The sequence below is a fragment of the Schistocerca serialis genome, chromosome 9, assembly GCF_023864345.2.
Source record: "Schistocerca serialis cubense isolate TAMUIC-IGC-003099 chromosome 9, iqSchSeri2.2, whole genome shotgun sequence".
Taxonomy (NCBI): Eukaryota; Metazoa; Arthropoda; class Insecta; order Orthoptera; family Acrididae; genus Schistocerca; species Schistocerca serialis.
In genome coordinates, this window is record NC_064646.1 from 380,266,165 (window position 1) to 380,283,254 (window position 17,090).

General features: G+C 36.6%; 1 protein-coding gene across 2 annotated transcripts in view; it reads right to left on the reverse strand.

Annotated features, from left to right (window-relative positions):
* The window catches only part of LOC126418869 (fatty acid synthase-like), a 431,809-nt gene that overhangs the window by 102,034 nt on the left and 312,685 nt on the right, over positions 1–17,090 (reverse strand). For both annotated transcript variants that reach the window (XM_050085866.1, XM_050085867.1), the window contains exon 28: positions 5,864–6,044. In XM_050085866.1, coding sequence (XP_049941823.1) covers positions 5,864–6,044 — 181 coding nt within the window. The remainder of the gene's footprint in view (positions 1–5,863; positions 6,045–17,090) is intronic.

Sequence of the window (17,090 nt, forward strand, 5' to 3'; positions counted from 1 at the left end):
GTTGCTTTTCCCTTGGTCACATTTTTCAGTATTTATCATTTTTCCATTTAAGTGACAATTTAAAAGGATGAATTACAGTATGACCTTCCTTTGTTAAACAGTACTGGAAAAAGATGCTGAGTATTTCAGTCTTTTCTGTGGCAGCTTCTGTTTCAACACTGTAATGGTCACAGAATGTCTGGGTGGATGGCATTGATCCATTTACTGATTTAACATAAAACCAAATCAGTCTTTTCTGTGGCAACTTTTGTTTCAATGCTGTAATGGTCACAGAATGTCTGGATAGATGGCTTTGATCCATTTACTGATTTAACATAATACCAAAGCGTTTTAGGATATCTGTCAAGTAGATAGGTAGAATTTTACTTTTGAATTCATTGAACTCTTCACTTTCAGCCCTTCTAAGCTAATTTTGGCTTCATTTAGACTTTGTTTGTCCTGAGGCTGTGGCTATGTTTGAATATCCAGAGAAGCTCTTTTTGGTTTTTTAGCAGGTTTTTAACTTGGTTGTTGAACTATGGTGGGTCTTTTCCATCCCTCATAGTTTTGCTTGTATGGTGCTCTTGAATTTTGTCTATTGATGCTCAAGATTGTCAGTGCTGGTGATGAAATATAGTAAGAAATTAATCTGTTGTCACTCTTGCTAAACAGAAAGATCTTCTTACCTTTCTTTTTATTCCTATTTAAAGCTGGATGATGCTTAATGGCCTTACGATCACTGATAGTGGCCTTACGATCACTGATTCCTTGTTCTGTGCTAACTGAATTGAAAAGTTCATGCCTGTTTGTCACCAACAAGTCTAGGATGTTATCCTCATGAGCTGATTTTATAATTAACTGCTCAAGATCAATGTTGGATAAAGTACTTACAACAATTTCACTCAATTCTGTGTCCCTACTATCCACCCTAATCACTTGAATCTCCCAATGTATAGACAGTAAGTTAAAATCTCCACCTAAAATTATAATATGACAATGAAATTCATGCAAAATATTCAGCAAGTTTCTGCTAAAACATTCCACCATTACTGCTGCTGAGGCAGGAGGTTTATAAAAGCATCTGCTGACCATATTCGATCCACATCTAACATTTACCTTCACCTAAATTGTTTCACATTCTACATCTGTACTAATCCCACTAGATATCATCCTGTCTTCTGTTGCTACAAACACACTTACATCACCAGTGTTCAACCTATCTCTGTGATATACATTCCAGTTTGGAGTTGAGAATTTCTTTGCTACTGACAACAACTTTTAGTCAGCTTTTTCTCCCCAGCAGTAGCACTATGTGGACCTGTTCCCATTTATAAACAAGACTTGTTCTGGGTTCTTTTCATAGACACTCCTGCAGTTAACTAATGCTATATTAACAATTTCTTTCTCTGATCTGCTATGATGAATGCTATCCTGTCTTGAATCAAAATGCATCTTTTTGGGGCTGCGGGGGAATTTCTCTATTCTAAAAAATAGTAAGTGCAGGCCTTAACTAGATGAAATGTAAGTATTTCTTTCCCACAGATCTAAGGAGTAAGTTCCATCCATTAGGGATGTTTCCTGGTGACTGATGAAGACAGCATTCTTCTTTCCTTGGACGCATCATCAATATCAAAGGGCGCCATTCAGGATTTTAAAAAAAGTGCCAGAAACATTTCAGTTGTTGTTGTATGGGTTACTATGTGGGCTGAAACCTCAGCAATGTATGTTATACCTCAGTAACATGACACAGCATATACATATATTATGAGGGTTTTTAAATGGTTGCATGCAGCACATTTGACACAAAGTACTAAGGAGTGTCATTTTGTTTTGGTGGGAGTTGTATATGTGGGGCATGTAACTGGTACTGAAGTGGTCAAAACAACCTAAGGTAAGTACAGGCACTGCAAGATTTTCCGTTTCTTAGGTTTAGTAAAGAATTACAATCGTTCTTGAGTCTGGCAAATAGTTATACACTACTGGCCATTAAAATTGCTACACCATGAAGATGACATGCTACAGATGTGAAATTTAATGGACAGGAAGAAGATGCTGTGATATGCAAACGATTAGCTTTTCAGACTATTCACACAAGGTTGGCGCCAGTGGCGACACCTACAATGTACTGACGTGAGGAAAGTTTCCAACCGATTTCTCATACACAAACAGCAGTTGACTGGCATTGCCTGATGAAACATTGTTGTGATGCCTTGTGTAAGGAGGAGAAATGCGTAACATCATATTTCCGACTTTGATAAAGGTCAAATTGTTGCCTATTGTGATTGCGGTTTATCGTATTGCGACATTGCTGCTCGCATTGGAAGAGATCCAATGACTGTTAGCAGAATATGGAATCGGTGGATTCAGGAGGGTAACAAGGAACGCCGTGCTGGATCCCAGCGGCCTAGTATCACTAGCAGTGAACATGACAGGCATCTTATCCGCATGGCTGTAACGGATAGTGCAGCCACATCTCGATCCCTGAGTCAACAGATGGGGACGTTTGCAAGACAACAACCATCTGCACAAACAGTTCGACGACGTTTGGAGCAGCATGGACTATCAGTTCGGAGACCATGGCTCCAGTTACCCCTGACACTGCATCACAGACAGGAGCACCTGCGATGGTGTACTCAATGATGGTCGCATCCGTGTTTGGTAACATCGTAGTGAACGCACATTGGAAGCGTGTATTCGTCATCGCCATACTGGCGTATTACCCTGTGTGAGGGTATGGGGTGCCATTGGTTACACGTCTTGGTCACCTCTTGTTCGTATTGACAGCACTTTGAACAGTGGACGTTCCATTTCAGATGTGTTACGACCTGTGCCTCTACCCCTCATTTGATCTCTGCAAAACCCAACATTTCAACAGGATAATGCACAACCGCATGTTGCAGATCCTGTACGGGCGTTTCTAGATACAGAAAATGTTCAACTGCTGCCCTGGCCAGCACATTCTCCAGATCTCTCACCATCTGAAAACGTCTGGTCAATGGTGGCCGAGCAACTGAATCATCACAATACACCAGTCACTACTCTTTATGAACTGTGGTATCGTGTTGAAGCTGCATGGGCAGCTGTATCTGTACACGCCATCCAAGCTCTGTTTGACTCAATGCCCAGGCACATCAAGGCCGTTATTACGGCCAGAGCTGGTCGTTCTGGGAACTGATTTCTCAGGATCTATGCACCCAAGCTGCGTGAAAATGTAGTCACATGTCAGTTCTAGTATAATATATTTGTCCAATGAATACCCATTTATCATCTGCATTTCTTCTTGGTGTAGCAATTTTAATGGCCAGTAGTGTAGATATTTGTATAAGGGTTTGCAGACATGATGAGGCCACTTACACAGCTATTAAAGAAAGGCATGAAGTTCATGAGGGCAAAGGAAAGCCAGGACAGATTCAAGGAATTGATGAGAGCATTAACATAAAGTCCAGTGTTAATTTTTTCTAGACTATGAGAAAAAGTTTCTGCTTCATGAGGTACTTCAAATCAGAAACTGGGGTGTGTTTTGAATCAGGTAGTAAATGGTGGAGAATATCTTTCATCATATGCTGCTCAGCAGTCGAATAGAGTGGAGAGGAACTACTTTACAACAGGAAAGGAAAGACACAGCTTGTTCAATGGGATTATGTATTTTCATGATGACAACTGCAAGCTGTACGCGGAACAGCCTCAGTTCATTGTATGTGATGGCCTTTTATGTAAGATGACAAGACTGAAGTCACACATGGTAGTGCCAGCAAAGCTGAAGGAAGAAGATCTGACGGAAGTACATGATCATATGCTGTCTGGCCACGAACGCTGTAGAACAACAAACAGGAAGGGAAAGGCATGCTACTGGTCAATGAGTGTTAAGAAGATGTGGGCTAGTATGTAAGAAATTGTATTCAAAGTGGTCAATGAGCAGATATGAGCCATAAGCAAACATTGCAAACACTGAAAAGGTTTCCAGAAGTGACTAAATCTACTCTAATGACTGGGATGTATATCCTTGGACCATGTAACCAGACTTCCGTGTGGAACTGTTTTGTGTTGACTATTTTTGATCACTTTTCTCAGTACAAAGAACTGATCACTATCCCTAATCAATAAGCAGCAATAGTGGCACAAGCATTGGTCAACAGCTGTTTGCTAAATTTTGTGGCCAGAAACCATAATAATTGACCAAGGGACGAATTTTATGTTGTTTTTGATAGAACTAATATGTCATTTGTTACGGGTGAGGAATTAAGAAAGTCCATGGTGCCCACAGACTAATGGTAAAATGAAATATATGCTTTTTACTACTGGTAGGATGTTGGATCACTACATGCACTTGCACCGTAATGACTGGTGTATGTACTTATCATTTGTTGTGGCAGCATATAATCTGAAGGACCACTGGAAGGAAGATGCCTTCACGATTTGACAAGGTCAGGTATATATTAAGCATTTTGCCAAAATGTTGGGAAAGGTAGGGAGGCATGTTCCAAACGCCAAAGCCCTGAAACATAAAGTGCAGGTAGGAAACCACATGGGAAAATTAACACAACAGGGGACAAGACAGTGGGTAGTGTTATGGAGTTCTTATATCCCGAATAGTAAGCCCAAATGTTTGTTAGCAGGGACCATATCAGGTAACTGAAATGACATCACTTGTTAACATCAAACTTAAATTACCGATTCATATAAAAACAGTTCACACTGAATGCCTATGATCATTTCAAGGCACTCCAGATGCATGGGCATAAGTATCACCATCAACCATGGAGAAAGTGAATGGCAGTAGGAAGAAGGGTGTGAGCAAAACCCATGCACAACCAGTGCATGTAATAACATATGAGTTGATGTCAAGGAATTAGGAAAGAATATTTAATATTGAGTATTATGTTGTGTACAATTAAGGGCTTAGGTTGTATTGCAATATCATTTACAATATGCTATTGGGTGTCAGGAAGCTACTGTGTGGTTATATTGCAGAATTTGTTAGCGGAAGATTTGGGGAAATGTATTTATTTATTTTTCATTTTGTGTGTGTGGGTGTAACATTGCAGTTTTGTGTTCAGTGTATGTTAATAAGATATTTAAATGTTTCTTTCCATGTCTACTGGGTATAAGACCTTTCCAAAGGCAGTAGAAGTGAATGATTGCAGCTCCCTGTTCCCAAGCTGCCACTTGTCAGAGGCTAAGCATTTAGAACTACATGGCAGTGTATAAATGGTTAGCAGAACAGGATGTAATGCAACTGGGCCAACATTTCACCCATCAGCCACTGTTATAGAAGAGACCAAGTTAAAAGTTATGCACCCAAAGTTGCATCAGCCAGAAAAGCTGCTAGAGGTGCTTCCAATGAAAAATTTGACCTATCACAATAAAATATTAGGCCCTGGTCTAAACCTTTTTTTGAATCAGCAAACAGACACAAAAGCAGGATGAATTTTGGCAGAGCAAATGCTACAACATGTGCACCAGTAAAGAAGAAGCAACAACATATGGTCATGGCCATGAGTGTCACAATAACAGCCACAACGTCAGCTTTGACTCAGTTTTGTGCAGCATTTGTCTACCTTAGGTGAAGGGTTGCTCATCAACATGACCCTGTAGTGCACCAAATAAAACTAGACTGATTAATTATTCATACAGAAAATAGAGAGGTGACATACAGTATGTTCAGGATAAGTTTAAAATTTAGTAATAGGGGAAATGTATTCTAGTACTAAGAATGTGTGAAACTCAAGAGTTGAATACTTGCAGAAAACACAGAGAGACAGAAACACACATTTTTGAAATCATCATTGACAGCTGACAGAACTTTAATTTATAGCACAAGTATGGACATGATGTTTTACACAATATTATACAAAATACATCAAAATATCTGTTAGATACATACCTATATGCTTGCTCAACTTCATCCACCTTAAAAATAGTTTTTATGAGTGGTTTCACAGAGCCTTCAGTAATAGCATTTTGAAAATCTTTACCAAGAGCTATAAGATCATCGACCATATTGTCAGACAATGCATCCAACATTACACCATGGAAACTGATATCACGGGATAAAAAGTCCATAGCTGTAAAACAACATAAAATGATTGTTCTAAAATTATATTCATAACAAATTTAACTGTAGGTATAGATTCTGAGTGGCATTAAATCAGAACTTTATTATATTTTATTGCCAAAGTGACAAAAAAAATCTTTGGCAAAAAATACATTTGTTACAACTTCAGATGCAGAATTATATGATTGCAAACATGTGAGAAGAAAGAGAAACATTTCCTTACTGTGTATGAAAAGGGAAACAGAGCAAGGTTGACAGTGTATAACAATCATGACTTGACTGAACCTCTAAAAGATATCTCCACAACTGTGGACGGGTTGCAAGGAAATAAGAAACAGGAAGTGTGACATGAACAGAGGTTAGGGGCAAAAAGAAGTTACTCGAGGGAAAACAAGATAAAATGGAATGGTTTTACACAACTTTTACACTTCCAATAACTGTACCTCTTATAAATTCTTCAACTTTCATAACTTTCTAATTGATGAAATGGAATGGAAATTTTGAAAGATAAAGAATAAATCATATTTTTTACTTTCATGTGTTTGTTGGCTCTAGTCTTAACATTTAATTTAAAAACAAACTAATAAATACATCTATCACTTTTGTCTGAAATATTGTCAGTATTCACTACTTGCTTGATTTCAAATAAAGTGTAAATTTTAAATATGGAGTATCAAGTGAAATTTGTGACTGCATTGAAAACTTTTTGGTAGGGAGGGTGCAGCATGTCATCTTGGATGGAGAGTCACTGTCAGATGTAGGGGTAACTACCCCAAGGAAGTGTGTTGGGACCCTTGCTGTTCATGTTGTATATTAACCACCCTGCAGACAAAATTAATAGTAAAATCGGGCTTTTTGGAGATGCTGCAGTACCATCTAAAAGAAGTTGCATAAATATTCGGCTTTTTGGAGATGCTGCAGTACCATCTGAAAGAAGTTGCATAAATATTCAATCAGATCTTGATAAGATTTCAAAGTGGTGCAGAGGCAACTTGCTTTAAATGTTAAGAAATGTAAAATTTTGCACTTCACAAAATGAAAAAATGAAGTGTCCTATGACTATAATACCAATGAGTCAAAACTGGAATTGGCCAACTCATACAAATACCTGGGTGTAACACTTTATAGGGGTATGAAATGGAATGATCACATAGGCTCAGTTGTGGGTACAGCAGGTGGTAGAGTTTGACTTACTGGTAGATTACTGGGGATTGCAATCACCCAATCTACAATGAGGGTTGCTTACAAATCACTTATATGGCCAATTCTACAATATTCCTCAAGTGTGTTGGATCTGTATCAGATAGGACTAACAGGGGATGTTGAATGTATACAGGGAATGGCAGCACAAATGTTCACAGATTTGTGTAATCAATGGGAAAGTGTCACAGAGATACTGAAAGACCTGAACTGGAAAACTCTTGACAGGTATTCATGGGAAAGGGAAAAAGTGGTTTGAATCATACGTACAAAATGGAACACAGATTGTAGGACTGATGTCAAATTACTCGAACCACAAAATAAATTTAGCATCAGATGCAAAAAAAGTGGAAATAGGAGTGCTGCAAGGCAGTATTCTAGGTCCCTTATTGTTCCTTGTCTACATAAATGACTTTCACATCTCAGATGGAGCAGCAAAGGCCATACTATTTGCAGATGACACTAGTGTGATAACAGGTGCACCAACGCAAATGCTACAAACAACTACTGATCAAGTAATAAAGAATGTCCACACTTGGTTCAATGCAAACCATCTGACATTAAATGCAAATAAAATAAATTATATGCAGTTTGGAAAACTATGTCAAAATGAAAATCTTGATCTGTTGTAGGGTGACAAGGCCATAGACAGAGTGGCATCAACAAAATTTCTGGGAATTTATGTAGATGAAAATCTTAATTTTAATGATCATGTAATGAAACTTGTGCAGAAACTTAACTCAGCTTGTTTCGCTCTTAGAATTATTGCTAATGTTTGTACTGCAGAGGGTCTCAGGATGTCATATTTTGGCTATTTTCAGTCTTTTGCAACATATGGAATAATATTTTGGGGTTCCACCACTTGCTGACTAAAACAAATCTTTGTGTTACAGAAGAGGGCTATCCAAATAATAACACATAGTCATCCACTGTCACAATGCAAACCCTTATTCAACAAGCTTAAAGTTCTAACAATACCTTCCTTATATATATACAAATGTGTTTTATATGTTAGTCCTCACCTTGCAGATTTTCAGACAAATACTGACTTGTGTAACTACAATGCCCGAAATAGCACAGCACTCCATACTCAGTGAACAAAAAGAACACACACACACAGGCATATGAGCCATATGGGTACAAAACTCTACAACATGCTGCCAGGCAACATCAGAAAGTTAGAAGATGATAACAGATTTAAAGTAAACTTTAAAGAATTTGTACTTGAACAATGTTTTTACTCGGTAAATGACTATTTAGTCCAATAAATGATTCTGATAATGTTTATATTAAGGCAAAACTGAAAACACTGTCTTTCATCCCCTAAGTTTCTGTTAATTTTTTAAATCTGATGGGCAGCTGTTGAGTGTGGTAAAATCTTTACTGACTTATTGTATTGAATACAAGAACTTCCTGTTTAGGGAAGACAAAAGTAAAGCCTTAGGGCAAACAGACTATGCAGTTATAATACTGTTAGTATACACGTACAAAAAGTTGTATTACTGTGTTTTGTATGACCAAGTACTATCTTTTGTTCATTTTTTGTACAATTTTGTATGTATTATTGTTTGTAGTACTTTATGTGAAATTTTGTATGTTACTTTTGCACAGATTGTTTGCCATAGATTTACATGAACTTTTGGACAACATCCATACAATATTTATTGTCTACAGATGGATAAATAAATAAATAGATAAATACCCTGAGAAAATCTGTTAACAAAGTTTCAAGAAACGGCTTTAAATAATTACTTTAGGAATATACTGCAACCGGCTATCACTCATATAGGGAGCATAAAGATAAGATTAAAATAATTACTGCATGCACAGAGGCATTCAAACAATCATTCTTCCTGTGCTCCACATATGAATGAAATGGGAAGAAACCAAAATAACTGGTACAATGGGTTGTACCCTCTTCCATGCACCTCAAGTGGTTTGCACAGCATAGGTGTAGATGTAGATGTAGGGTAATTTTCACTCCATTTTAATTAAAAGGTAGTTTTTAATGCACCTCAATGTTTATGAAATCAAGTTTCCTGAACTATGTGTTGTAAGTACTATAATATTGCAGGTGCATCTAGTAGCATATGTAGATAGTGTCTAAAATGTGTTGCAAATAGCATTAGTAGTAAAGAAGTGATAAATTAAAACATCCTGCCTGATGCTAAAGTTCTACTACACACCAATTTCAGCATAACTTCATTTTTCTCATATCTAAAAGTTTATGATGTCATAATCTCCTGAACTATATGTCATAAAAATAAATAATTTTTCAGGTACATTCAGTGGTTTACATGGAAACTTTGCAAACTGTGTTGTGAATAGAGTTCATAGGAAAGAAGTAATGAATTACAACAGTATACAGTGTATGAAGTAGTATCATTGGAGACACGAATGAAGAGCTTGTCTGTCCTTGAGTTACAGCCAGTCTCATCTCAAGATCTTCAATGAATTGCTGTAACTGCATAGCCCTCACTCTTTTCACCATTCTGGTGTATTCAGAAAGATATGACTATTTTCTAGACATTTTTATTCATAAATAGAGCAACACAAAAATGTAATGAGTAGGCACCCAAGTCACATGCCAAACTTAATAAATTCATTTATCTACTGCATAATATAAATAAAATCTATCAAAAGAAGCAAAACAAGTCATTGTTTTTAATATACAAAGTGAAATGAGTAAATCCATATTTCCTAGCCGAGAAAATTCACTGTTAGTTTTATTTGCAGATATAAGATTGGAGTACTTAATTCTGTCACTAAATTAAACTTCCAAAAATACATCTGTCACTGAATTAAAAAACAGTAGCAACACCATCTATTGGTTCTTTGGTGTTAAACATCAGAACTACTAAGCTGAACAGATGAGTCAGATAAAATTTTAAATTACGGTATTTCTTTTTTTTCCTATGTTCCAATTTTGATCAAATAAAGCCTATATTTTGCTCCAAACTACACTCAAGTTACCTGTGAAAACACCATGAAAATACATCTAGTAGTTTTGGAGATCAGCATGTTCAAACAGATGGCCAAAATGATTTTAAATAAGGCTGTAGCTCATGATATATTTTTTTCCCATGATCCAATTTTGATGAATTAAGACTATACATTGTCTGAAATTATGTTCAAGTAACCAGTGGAAACCCCATGAAAATTTGTTAAGTAGTTTTGGAGATTAGCGTGATACTATATATTTACAATATCTTTTTTTTTCCTTGTGATCCAATTTTGATGAAATAAAGGCTATAATTGCCCCATGCTACTCTCGAATTACTCGCAAGAACTCCATGAAAATTCATCTAGTAGTTTGGCAGATTAATATGTTCAAACAGACAGACACGATGGTTTTACAATTTTATTATTAGTATATATTATGGTTTATTATGTTATCATTTCATTGTTGTTTCATGTGCTAGTGAATACAACTGAATGGGTACCAATAGCAATGTTTTTTTATTCCTTTTTGCAATTACAACTGAATGGGTACCAATAGCAATGTTTTTTTATTCCTTTTTGCAATATCACAACATTTTACAACAGTTACAATAGCTGATAAGAAAAAATACCAAAAGTTTGCTTTCTCTTTTCCCAGTACATATTCAGTACACAAGAAACACTTCCCTGTGCTGCAAACTTTATATGTGATGTAAGAGATGCCTAACAGCTACCAGGTAGAATCATCTTCCCCATGAGTTGCCCTGCGATGGAATTACTGTATAATAAATGTATGTTTCAAATGTGTTTTTGTCTAAAAATTAACAATAAAAAAGAAAATAATATATAAAACTTGTATTGTTTTGTAAGACGAAAATCCCCATTTGCAATTAACAATGATAATTATTTTATATATCCAGGAGGAATATTAACTTCACTCCACTATATTTAATCCTTATCCCAGGGCTGTTTTTCCAAAGGTGTTGTGTTATGCTCAAGGCCATTCTGTGAGATGTTGGTCATTGGGGTTAGAGACTGAATTATGAGAACCAATAAGAAGTGATTAAGTTCATATTTTTTATACTGGGAATTACTGGAACACTGGGAACAGTAGCACACACAGAGCCATTCAATTGATCATTCCCATGCTCCATACATGAATGGAACAGGAAGAAACCCTAATAACTTGTACAATGGGTTGTACCCTCTGCCATGCACTTGATGGTGGTTTGCAGAGTATAGAAGTAGATATAGATAATTTTAGCTAGGAGTTCTGTGCAATCTGTAATGTCTTTATACATGGTCAATGAATTAACCTTTCATTAAAATAATTTTAGATGCATAAATATAAGATCATTTCATGTCTGTGATGAAAAAGAGTTAATAAATGCTTAAAACCTTATTTATTTCTCAAGTGTAAACTTGATTTAATATGCACTCACAATTAGTCATCTAAGAGTCATTTTATTATTTTGTGTTGATTTTGTCATTGGTTTTCTTTTGGGAAGTTCAATTACTTCAAATTACAAACTTTGTAACACCAAGACTATTGTTCAAATGGACCAATTCTTCAGACAAATGATAGATTCATTTCTATACCTTCTAAATGCCAACCTGGGACAAACAATTTTTTACAGGCTTAGAGTTTCTCAATTTGTTAAAAGTTAAGCCATTTCAAGTACCAAGACATTGCCCAACTCCTACCAAATCACCAAGGCTAAATATAACAGACAGAGAAACCTAAATATTATGTTTCTGTAAATAAATAATGAACTTCTTTATTATTTATTTATTTCATTTTTTCCTCATTATGATTTGAATCAGACACTTTTACAAATGCTGACCTCAGTAAACAGATGAATTCTGGTGTTAAATTAGTTCTACATTACTAGAATGGGTGCAGGTATTCATGGTGAGCATACAGAAAATTTGGAATTTTCATTGCACCAGGACATTCTGATTCACAGCAGCATGACAATTTTTGTTTCTGTCAGAAAGTCATGGGCACTCTGCTCTCAAATGTAGTGCATTTCAGTATCATTTAATGTGCCCTCAGCATTAACCAGAAAGCTACATTGAATTGTGCATGTGGTGACTAAAAGAATAAAAAAGGGAACAGTAACTATCAACTGGTTTAACATCTACACCTATATTAAAGACACACCCTACAAACCAATGTTAAGTATTTCCCATTGTACAAGTTATCAGGGCTTCTTTCTGTTCCATTCATTTATGGAGCATGGGAGGAACAAGTGTTTCAAGATCTCTGTGCATACTGCAATCAGTGTGACCTTGTCCTCATGATCGCTTCAGGAGTAATATATAGGGGATAGTAATATATTCATAGATTTATCATTTAAATTTGAGTATTCAAACTTTGTAAGTAGGCTTTCTCAGGGTAGTTAGAATCTATCGTCAAGTGCCTGCCAGTTCCATTTCTACAGCATCTCTCTGACACTCTCACATGAGTCAGACAAATATACGACAATTTGTTCTGCCCTTCTCTGTATACATTCAACATGCCCTGTTCATCATCTTTACTATGAGCCCCAACCACATGACATTGTTTTAGGATAGTTTTCAAAAGTGTAGACTGCATTATCTTAGTATTCTACCAATAATCAAAGTCTGCCTATGATCAGAATCATACACCTAGTAAGATGACAGTGGTATGCAAAGACAATGTAACTGTGGATCAAATTCTGCAGCCTTCAGATTCATTAAAAATATTCCTACAAACAGAATAGGAATAAAATACATACATGTGAATACTATTCTGTCTCATGAATTTACATTTGAGAATTGAGCAGAACAGATCACACACTTGTGACACTTACACCTGTTGTTTCCAAAATACAGTGTAGAACAAGATAGTATCAGTCATCATGCCTTATAGTCAGGCATTGGCTAAGCAGACAAAGATGTGAAACCACCCCTGAAGTTGCATCATTCCAGAAAATGTTGAACAGCATGAAGTTGCAGAACACTATAGAAACCACTTCATTACAGCAAACACCAAATTTACCAATTGCAAATACACTCTTCTTTGGGATGGGTGGGAGTCAGGAGGTGGATTGGGGGGGGGGGGGGGGGCAGGTCAACAATTCACTCTGCATGATCTCTGAGTGGGCAATGTGAGGAGAAGAATGAACCAAGGTAACTTTTAAATGTTCAAATACAGACTGTTGAAGATAGATATGAACATAGTGTGATCACAATAGTAAAATGGAAAGAGGAAATGATTTCTACTAAGGAATTTAAGAATAATTAGCACCTAGTTCACTAATGATGGAAATCATTATGAATATTATGAACAGGAAACTGAGTTATTATAAACAATACAGGGACACTTTTTTCAAAACTTTGACAAAAAATAGATGATGAAATTCAGGCAATTACAACATTTAGGTAAGAAGATGAAAAGCTGATGCCAATAGGATATGGAAAACTACGGTGGGGAGGGAAAAGACACAGCAACTGTAATGAAACAAACAGAAGAACGGATTTTGAAGACTTGTGTTGGGTTTCAATTAGTTATAGCACACACTCTTCACTAATCACTACCAATGAATGATTATCTACAAATGAGAATAGCATGTCATCGTTTAAAAAATATTCAGTAATTAAATATCCATCCATTCCAGTGCCCTGTATCCAATCAGGGCCAGTGCATGATTGGTGTAGTATTTCTCCATCTTTGAGGAGAATCATATTAGTATATAGGCTATTGTTGCAATTAGGTTACCACTCCCAAATGCATTTTAAAACTACTGACAGCTCCTCTTCCCTGACCCCTCATCTCATCCAAGAGGAGATCCATGTGCCCCTTCTGTCTGTGTCAAGTGCTTTTGAATGATTTAACTGAGATAGAACTTGGTAATCAGTTCATTACTTACCTAAGTAGATATGCAAAAGCAACTAAAATCCACTTCCACACTAGTCGGCACCCCTGCCCACGTCATTAATCTGTGAGGCTGATTCAGACCAGTATCAGTACACCTTCCCATGTCCTGGAGCAGTCACTTTAGTGACTCAGTCTTAGTGACAAGAGGGCAACTGGTAACTTCACTCAGAACACTACCAATAGTTGCCACAATGTCATGCAATACATATTAGCTGAGTTGTTAATGGAGGAAGTGCATCACAAAGGCACAAAAGACATGTAAACTTTTGTAGTGTAAGATAAAAATGTGAAACAACTATGAATTAGTGAATTAATGATCAGATCAAACATTTCCAATACAACTATAAAACAGTAAAACAAGGTGTACCTCAGGGCTCTGTATTGGGCCCTTTCCTTTTCCTGGTCTACATTAATGATTTAGAGGCACCTCTGTAGTCCCAATTATTAAGTTATGCAGATGATACCTCACTTTTGTTCTTTTGCAAACAAACTAATGGTAATGATATTGATAATATAAGTGGCATCAAAAAAGTAGACACTGACAAATGTAAAATTTTGGTGATATAACTAGATGAAAATCTTAGATGGGTAGACCATATCAATTCTGTATGCAATAAAATCAGCAGTTCACTGCACTTAATTAGCAAACTATCAAAATTAGTCTCTGAACAAACATTGAAAACTGCTTATTATGGGTCAATATTTGCATATGTTAACTGTGGAATAGATGTATGGGGTTGTGCTGCTGATAGACACATGAGCAAAATCATAACACTGCAGTAAAGAACAATCAGGACCATGCATCAACTAGAATACAGAGATTCATGTAGGGAAACCTTTGTACAACATAAATATCTAACATTATATTCCTTGTATCTGTTCAAATTAATAACATTCTTTGTGGACCATAAAAATAATGAAACTAAGTGCTCTGATGTGCATACCCATAAAACAAGACAAAAAGATTGATTCTTCAGAAACAGAACTAAACTAAAGACAACAGATCATAGTCCTTGGATTAATGGTCAGATACCATTTAACAAACTGCCAAGTGCTATAAGATGCCACAGAAGTAAAGTATTCAAAAGGGAATTAAAATCATTTCTTAACTCTCAAATGTTTATGCTCACTGAATGAATACTGATATTAAAATGTAGCTATACTTAAATGTAGGCCTAACTCTTCTATCTATACTATGTACTATTCTGAGGTGATTGTAATATATATTATTTTTGTAAAAACATGCTGTAAATTCAAATTCCTATACTATGTAACAACTGCATGTTGCATTATGAACTACTATACCATATATTGCCAAGTGTATCACCCGTAAGTGGCTTCTTGTAGATGTGAATTGCAAATTCCTACTGTTTGTACAAAAATTGTATAAAAATGCTATGATGTTTGCAAAAGCAAAGGGCAACACTTGACTTTCACTCCTACTGGAAATCAGAAAGGCACATGGGAATCCTTGTCTCATATCATCTAATACTAGTAATAACATGACCTCAAAACCATAGTTACTATGTCCTTGCATTCCATCAATACACACATGTCACAAGAAGCACCATAACTTTCACCATACTGGGGCTCTGATGCACTTTCAATTTTCGCAGCAACCCATAATGACGCATTCATTGGATTGGTGTTTCAGTTTTGGCTTGTACGATGTGGCCCATGTCTCATCCAGTGTTATCATATGGCATAAGAAAGCCTCTCCTTTGTGCTCATAGTGCTCCAAGTGCATCTGAGTGGCATTGTAATGCATCCATTTCTGCATTTCCGTCAAGTAATGCGGAACTCATCATGATGCAATTTTTCTCATGCCCAAGTGTTCCTTCAGGATGCGAAGCACAATCGTATGTGGAAATCCGGTTTCATGGGAGAGCTCACGAGTCGTATGGCACCGATCACTGTCCACTAAGGTGGCAGCAGCGTGCACTTCTTCTTCAGAGACGCTAGGATGACCTGCCCGATGCATGTCTGCCACAGTTGAAGGCTTTTACCCAATGTGCCACCGTTCTGTATGGCAATGCTGATTCCTGCATGAATCTTGAAGACCCTGATGACACTGGCATGCTGTACGACCTCTGGCACATTCAGTCTTGATCGAACTCCATTGTTCCTGTTTCGAAAACGTAGTGACACCATTCCGTTAGACCGCTTGCTCACTAGTGACTGGGTTCCCTTTGATTGTATGCACGCCAGTGACATGGGACGGGTGAGTCCATTTGCTCGGAGATAAGGTAGGTATGTCAACAACATGTGCTATCAGCGACAATAGTAGATTCTATTGCATAGTGTCTACACAGCAGTGTTGCCACTATTTAAGTTCCAACCTACGTATTATTGATAATTATTTCTTTCCTTCAGCATAGATCTTCTTTGCTTTTTTAAATTAATGTTGTAACTGTATATTGACTTTGTGTTCTTTAATGTTCATACTCCCTTGTTCTCCTATAATATTGGCTGTTTATTCTCCTCATTCCATTTGAATTGTTTATACTGCATGTACATTTTATTTAGCTACTGCTCCCCTCCCAATCCAACTTAATTGAATAATTTCTAGTATTTAGTCAGTTATTGAACTTTTAATTACTTCTTGTACACGTCTTTTTGCATCTATTTCACCAGCCTTGGTTATTTTCTTCATTTACTGGAGCATCATCAACACTTTTAACTATCCCTTTTGTCACTAGAATCTATAATTGATCTCATCCTTTGTTTATTTTTAATTTCTTAGATTAGTGTCCCATTCTCCTTAATCTTGTGGACTTTATTTAACTTTCTGTCAGAGCCAGGTTTCTTCATTGACTAAACAAGGTAAACTGTAGGAAATAATTTGCACTCCAGTACCTACTACTGATACCCGTTCAAATAGCCATGCACATTAAGGATTTGATCTTAGGTACAGGAAGCTAATTGGAGGCTTCACTCTGGTTGCTACTGTCAGTAGCTGAAATGTTGTGAAGCCAATGCTTGGCAACGGGGAGACTCAGTTGATGCACTTTG